At 38.4% G+C, this 7,970-nt stretch overlaps 1 protein-coding gene across 1 annotated transcript; it reads left to right on the top strand.

Moving 5' to 3' along the window:
• Positions 1 to 5,221: 5,221 nt before the first annotated feature.
• On the top strand, positions 5,222 to 7,602 carry LOC143880228 (peroxidase P7-like). The gene is made up of 4 exons (XM_077383054.1): positions 5,222 to 5,451; positions 6,441 to 6,632; positions 6,809 to 6,974; positions 7,050 to 7,602. Exons 1-4 carry the CDS (start codon positions 5,239 to 5,241, stop codon positions 7,439 to 7,441), a joined length of 963 nt encoding a protein of 320 aa, XP_077239169.1. The 5' UTR covers positions 5,222 to 5,238; the 3' UTR covers positions 7,442 to 7,602.
• Positions 7,603 to 7,970: the final 368 nt, after the last annotated feature.

Below are 7,970 nucleotides of genomic sequence, written 5' to 3'. Positions count from 1 at the left end.
TATTTGTGGAGTTCCAACACCTTGGAACCCTCATAGCAATCCCATCTTGGTTGAGAACTGGAAGCCCAAGAACAGAATTGAAAATCTGCTCTGCATAGGCTTCTCGGAACTCCGAGAGGTTTTCTCGGAACTCCGAGAATTCTCGGAACTCCGAGAATTATTCTCGGAACTCCGAGAAATGGTCCAGTAGACTTTTTCCAATTTCTGTGTGGCTTCTCGGAACTCCGAGATTTTGTCTCGGAACTCCGAGAATTCTCAGAACTCCGAGAATTATTCTCGGAACTCCGAGAACACTCCAACGGTCTGAAAAAGAGCCGTTTGGAATTTTGCTGGAATTACCGTAATGCCACTGAACGGTCATATTTTGTTTTTCCTATAAATATGGGTGTTCTAAACATACAAACCATCAATCCTAACACTCTTAAACTTCATTTGAATACCCAAGAGTGAATCAAGCTTCAATTGTGCCTCTCATCACCAACTCTAGGATTTGGATCATAGGCTCTCAATTGTACATCTTTTATAACCCTTGTGAAGGGATTTTTTAGTTCTTTCTTTCATCTTTCAAGATTTGTATTCGGGCGAGTATTCGGAGAAGCGGAGCCCTTTTTCTCCGTGGTGAGGATTGCCACCAAGGTTAAAGCAATTGTAATTGGCACCGATCTTCGCCAAGGTTAAGAAGATCAAATAGTGAAGCCATCAACGGGTTTGGTTGGTGGAGTGGAGTAGGCCTTGGGTTTGAGGACCGAACCACTTTAAATCTCGGGTGCACTCTTTCTATCTCTTTGCTCTTTCATTTGCATTGCACCATTAGATTTAACTTGTATGCTTAAAATATTGTTTTTGATCTCTTAATCGGTTTAAGTTTTTCAAATTGGTAAATTCTAGTTTTCTTAAACAACCGTATTCTCCCTCCTCATAGTTGCCATTTCTATTATAACTTGGGACCCCCTATATCGGATTTTCAAGTGATATCTTGGAGGAGTTGTAAACCAGACACCACAACAAATTCTACCACTGAAGGAAAATATATCCGTGCCAGTGAACCGGTGAAAGAGGCAGTATGGCTGCGAAAGTTTTTGGATGTCCTTGGCATCGTTCCCTCTGTTGAGAGACCAATTACGATGTACTGTGATAACAGCGGGGTTATTGCTCAAGAAAAAGAACCAAGGTCTCATCAGAAGTCCAAGCACATCCTTTGGAAGTATCATGTGATACGAGAGATCATAGACAGAGGAGATGTTACCATAGCTAAGGTGGCTTCAGCGGATAACGTGGCAGACCCTTTCACTAAGTCCCTTAGTCAGAAAGTGTTTGCAAGCATGTTGAGGGAAGGGGTCTTAGATATATGCAGGATTGGATCTAAAGTAAGTGGGATCTCACTTTAAATTCCAGTGTACCTTGCATTTTTCATTAATAAAGGATTATTTCATGACATTTTTTGGTGCTATTTTCTTAATATGTGAGATGTTATTGTTTTACACATATTAGTACTTAGGCAGCGAAATAGGAATACCAAGCTCAAGGATTCACAGATCGTAGGGAGCAGGGAGATATGGAATTCCGGTTCTTTGCAAACCTTAAAAGTTCCTGGTTGGGGTGGAGATTGGACATCTCCTCCTGTACACAACCAGCACTAGTCTTACTGACATGCATGTGTTGTGAGGTGACTTATCTCAATCACTTGGGTAGTGACCGTAAACAAGAAGAGTGTGAGCGACAATAGGGATCGAGCTCTGAACTGGATCTCATTGGAATTTCCTGTGGACACGAGACAGTAAGGCTATTCCACCAGACAGGACCTTTACATGTCCATTGACCTGAGTGATCTTATTAGTTTGTGGGCCCATCCCGTTATCTTGGTTCATCTTACAATGGTTCTCTTAGGAATCATTTAAGGGTGGTACTGGAATCGTGGACAAACTTATGAGACTAAAGTGATACCCGACAAGGAATTCCCCGCCTCATATACATGAGGGAACCATCTACAGTTTTGATAAGAGCAATAGGCCTATAAAATACCTAGTCAGGTGGATTTGATAAATATTTTATCAAATATTTTTACGAAAATATTTTGAATGGTTTTAGCAAATACATTTGCGGGCCTAAGCTGCTTGATTGAAAGGTATACCTAGAGTGGGCCCAGAGGGTACTGTATGTCCACCCCCCGTAGGACCCAACTTAGTAGATGGAGAACGGAGAAAGGACTTGCACATATTGGATGTGATTAGGGGTAAGATAATTTGACGATCGTCTTCAAGGTTACGTCTCGATGGAGGCCACTGACTCAATGCAATTGTGGTTTTCGAACTATGGATGAAATCACAGTAGAGCCCATCAATGGGTTCTGCAGGATCGATCGTTAGAACCCTGCAACGGTCCAACTCATAACTCAAATGACTTGTTAATATCTACGGATAAGAGTCTCGCATTTATTTGAATGCACAAATAAACTTGTTTTGATGTACTTCATACAAAGGGAATAGATAGCATAGTGTATGTATACTACGGGACACATTTGGAATACCAAATTGGTTAAGTGTTAACCGAAAGGGGTGTTATAGGATGGAGCTTTTCTCTCATTGGATGGGAATTATTTAAAAGATTTAAATATGAATTTAAACACTATTGGACAAAATTACATGTTAAGGGGAAGTGGGAGATTGTTAGATGAAGTGCCCTGAAACATATATAATCCGTCCAATAAATAACTATGGGGAAGTATTATTTTATTCAATTAAATAATTGAAAACAAGTGGGTCCCACATTGGACGAAATTTCGAAGTGGGCCCACCTTATGGAAAACGTCCATATCATCTTTTATTTAATTCGGAATGTTTGAATTGGTTTTTATAATTAATACTTGGTATTTATCTAAAGTTTTATCAGAAAACAATTTGGAAAGGGAAACTAGTTTTGAGATAAACTAGAGGGAGAATATTTTGGAAAAAATATAGGTGTGCAAAAGGCAACACCACACGAATTGAAGAGGGGAGAAAATGTCAAACCTTGGTTAGGCATTTGGTTTTTTAAAACAAGTTTTAGCAACTTTGTTTCCAACTTGGAGATAAAGTAAATCATAAGAGTTTTGGACTTTTTCTACATACTTTCGAACCTTGAAAACATTTGTTTCTCTCCCATTAGCCAAACATCCATCTCCCTCTTTGCCTTCTCAAGTTTAAAACTAGTGTCCATTAAAAACTACAACTTGAGATCAAAAGCTCTATCTAATTCTTAAATTTCCATATTTTTGAGAACTAATTTAGATCAGCTCTTGATATAGAATATATTTTATTCTATCCCTTATGTGAAGATCAAAAGGATCCCATCGGATCAACTTACGGCGTCTGCGGCGAAAAGTTCGTTCGTTGTGATTCGGGTAGTAGATCAAGCAGACGATCTTTTTCTTAGTAATTTCTACAAAGGTATATTTTGTATCTGTTTAATTTATTACCAAAATATAATCTAGTTCCTAGAAATCCTTAGCTAAGGGCAAAATTGAAGAACAATTTTTATACTATACGATATTATTCTGCTGCGCATAGCGATTTTGCCTGGAGTTATACGACCCTTCTAACAATTACCTCAAGGGAACAAAACACCAAAGATCCATCATACAACTTACCTCAGATGTAACTTTCAAATTTTTGGACTTGAAGTTTGATCACCTATCATCGAAGACCACTTCACAATTAGAAGGGTTCGTATAGTCTAAACATCAAAGGGCAAAGGCCAAAATTGAAAGCAATGAGGAAAATCTGCAAGGCCAAAGCCCTACAGAGAGCCCCTCAGACGGTCGGCCGTCCTTTTGAACCAAGAAACATCCAAGAGTACTAAATACTTACCAAATCCCTCTCTTAATTAAGCTTCTCACAGTCCCCTAAATTATCTACACGAATTCCCCCTTTTCGCATTCCATATGTTTTGGCTATCTATACCCTATACCCTTTCCTAAACTTTCTCTCCGCAGATTGACCTTATGTGGTCTAAAGTCTCCTAAAAATTCCTCTTCCACACCTCCAATGTAGCTTCCTCGATTTCAGGCAACCTCCTACTTCATGGAATCCACCCACTAAATGCTATTATTCCCATTCGTTGAATTTCAAGAGAAGGAGATCCACAATACGCTAATAAATTATTGAATCGATTTTGGTAACAGAAGCCCTTAATTACAAGTTTTCAAGAGAAAAAAAAAACTAAGCTCAATTTGGATAATGGCACACCATACCGGTTTTAAAATTCCCGACCCAGTTTTTGATAAAGACACCCATTTTAAAATTAAACTTCTTAATGGTGGGGCCGGGCATTACATTTTATCTCTACCCAATACTGTGCTCTACAGCCTAGTCAATGTTGCTCCTATAAGTTAATAGATACAATACTCTTCGAAATGTATTTTCTAATTAGTCATTCAAAATTATCAAAACGGACAAAATGTGAAACTTTAAAAAAATAAAAATTCATATGATCCTTAACTAGTTCTCTAACATTGTCAATGAATATACCCTCAGATCAATTCAAAAATAAAGATTTTACTACTCAAAAATATTTATAGTCATAATATTTTTCATATTAAAATGATTGTAGTTTCAATGAGAATGCAAAAACAAAGTAGGTGTCTCACATCTGGAGGGAAGCAAATCGACCTGCTGATTTTCTTTCAAAAGCTGATTGCCCTTTAAAAGGTTCTTGTATTCAAGGGGTGTCCCTCCCTCATCCTCTTTATGACTATGTCAAAGAGGATGATGAAGGAACCCTCTATTATAGATTGTAATATCTTTTTTTTTTTCTCTGGTCTTGGGGTCTGCCGTGGTCTTGGGGTCTGCCAAACCCCGATTATTGATAAAAAAAAAAAAAAAAAACGAAGTAGGTGAGCGTAATTCAAAGGCGTTTTGTTAAGAAGGTTACAGTTTAAAAAATGCTGCAGAAAAAATGTTACAAAAGTTGTACTTTTTTGCTAAATCACGATTCTCGTTGACTAATCATCAATCTTCCAACCCTTTCATGGGTCCCATCAGTTTGACAAAAACATAAACGTTGTTTTACTTGACCTTGTGGATCTAATTTTCAAACGTAAATGTGAACGTAATTAGGTTCCATGCAGTGGTCGTATGGAGCAGGTGAACTAACGGTGCCAAACATATTAATTGGATATGACCACAGCCTCTAGACCGCCCTATATATATCAAGACTGATTCACACATATTTTGCCACACTCCTCTCCAATATTAGAAAGCTATGGCTTCTTTCTCCTTGCTCTCTACTACCTTGGCTCTTCTTCTCTTGCTCTTCTTGGGCACCTCCTCTGCCCAACTCTCCACCAGTTTCTACTCAAATTCTTGCCCAAATCTCTTTACCACGGTGAAGTCTACCGTCAATTCTGCAATACAAAATGAGCGTCGGATGGGCGCATCACTTCTTCGCCTGTTTTTCCATGATTGCTTTGTCAATGTAATTTTTTATCGTTGTCTTTCTAGATAGTGATTTTAGGATTTTATTAGGAGGTGAAAGGCTTAGGAAATCATTTTTAATAAGAGGAATGATAGATGGAAGGGCCCTCTTTATGCAAAGGTTAAAGAAGGGCCCTTGAATAGGTCATTAAGTGCAACTGAATTCAGTTTCTCAACTGAATTAAAAATGCCATGGATCTATTCAAGGGCCCTTGCATCTATCATTCTTTATACCATAAAATATTTAGGATGCTTCGATTGTAGGGAGTTTAGATAAGTTTATATAGAGATAGTATTTTTTAATAGGGATTTGCTTGGGACCATGACAAAAGGCATTTCGCGGGCGGCCTGTTGAATGAGAGAGCAGCCACATAGGCTCAGATTTTGTCATATTCATTTAATTCATCTGAGGTGGCTGTTCTTTCATGCAACAGCCTGCCGGTGAAATGCCTTCTGTGATTGTTCCTAGCAAATCCCTTTTTAATATTCATGATATAATTCCCAAAAGGCCCTCATTTGTTATGCTTGGTTGGGACCCATATGAATTTTGGTGTGTTCCGTTACTTGCAGTCTTGCACCAATATGAATGGCAAGGCCACATCTTGGGAAGCCATGTGGACTTTTCTAGCGGTGCTCTAATGTAATTACCTTGTGTCACTAGGTACTACAAAAAAGAGCTAATAGGTAAAACATATGCCTGTGTAAACGGCAGAAATTATACGATGAGTGGGCGTCCAAAGACGTACTCTCCCTCCCTTGATATTTGTTCCAACAGCAGCTCACTTTTTTAGAAGCTGCTATTGGATCAATTATCACGGGTGGTACTTCCATCATACCACCTTTATGTCTTTGTACGCCCATTCGTCATATAATTTCTCATGTAAAGCGAGTTTCCTAAAAGCCCTCCCTATTTGTGTTGATATGACAATCTTACAAGCCTTAATTTTTCATACTTGCAAACTGTAAGACCATCCTATTGTGTTGTTGTAGGGTTGCGATGGGTCGCTCCTTCTTGACGACACATCAAACTTCATTGGAGAGAAAAATGCAGCTCCCAATCGGAATTCAGCTAGAGGATTCAACGTGGTGGACAATATAAAGTCCAATGTAGAGAAGGTGTGTCCAGGAGTAGTGTCCTGTGCCGATATCTTGGCTATTACCGCTCGAGACTCAGTCGTCATAGTAAGTAACTAAGTTCTACCTTTGATGCCCAATGTCACATTTGGATGGTCGTGATTGAACTGATGTCTTGTAGAAGGAGAACATCTATTGTTGCATGTTCTTTTTTAATTATTATTCAATTCTCTTTAATAATGATTTCTAACCATGTTAAAGTTAATATGTGGTATGTGACGTAGCTTGGAGGGCCTAGTTGGAATGTAAAACTTGGGAGAAGAGATGCAAGGACAGCTAGCCAAGCTGCAGCTAATAACAGCATTCCCCCTCCAACTTCTAGCCTCAGCAACCTAATCTCTAGCTTCAGTGCTCAAGGTCTATCTGCTAGGGAAATGGTCGCCTTATCTGGTATGAAAAATATCTCTCTTGCTTTCTCTTTCTGTTTCTCTCCCTCTTTCTCATATGATGGTTTCATTCATATAGGTTCACATACCATTGGACAAGCAAGGTGCACAAATTTTAGAAATAGGATATATAACGAGAACAACATCGATAGCTCCTTCGCAAGTACGAGAAAAGGGAATTGCCCAAGGGCTTCAGGTTCAGGCGACAATAACTTGGCGCCTCTAGATCTTCAAACGCCTACAGCCTTTGACAACAATTACTATAAGAACCTCGTTAATCGGAGGGGCCTTCTTCATTCTGATCAACAATTGTTCAATGGCGGATCAACAGACTCCCAAGTCAGGACTTATAGCAACAACCCAAGCACCTTCAATTCTGACTTCGTTGCAGCCATGATAAAGATGGGGGACATCAAACCTCTCACTGGTTCCAATGGGGAGATCAGGAAAAACTGCAGGAGAAGAAACTAATGATAATTCTTGGATCGAATTCCATATATCCTGTTTGGGTTTTATATGTCTTGTGTTACCATACAATAAAACGATGAAAAAGAGAGTTTTGGATGGGAGTTATATATGTGTTTGTAATAGCTTGTTTGAGATTTATCTATGAAAACTATGCTTTTATTTAACCATTTGATTAGTTACACTGAATGAACAAGTAGACATGATTAAATGAGCTTAGGAGCCGTTTGGACACCTTCAATTTGGATATGGAGTTAAATTTGGATTTATAAAATATCATTATTTTAATTTTCACAAATTTATAAATAGTGCCCCTGCTTGGATGACCATGTAAAGATTTGGATTTCAAATATAAATCTATAAAATCTCTCGTTTAGATGCTCTTTGGATTTGGATTTGAATTCATACAAAACCAAAATTCCCCAAAATACCCCCATGACATAAAAAATTATTAAAATGTCGTATCGAGTAAAAATGACTAGAATACTCTGTGTCATGGAAAATGACAAAATACGGTTAAGACATAAAAAATGAT

Source organism: Tasmannia lanceolata, unplaced genomic scaffold (assembly GCF_043159265.1).
Source record: "Tasmannia lanceolata isolate RefF3 unplaced genomic scaffold, GAP_Taslan_0.1 ptg000006l, whole genome shotgun sequence".
Lineage (NCBI taxonomy): Eukaryota > Viridiplantae > Streptophyta > Magnoliopsida > Canellales > Winteraceae > Tasmannia > Tasmannia lanceolata.
This window is presented reverse-complemented; position numbering and strand designations above follow the sequence as displayed.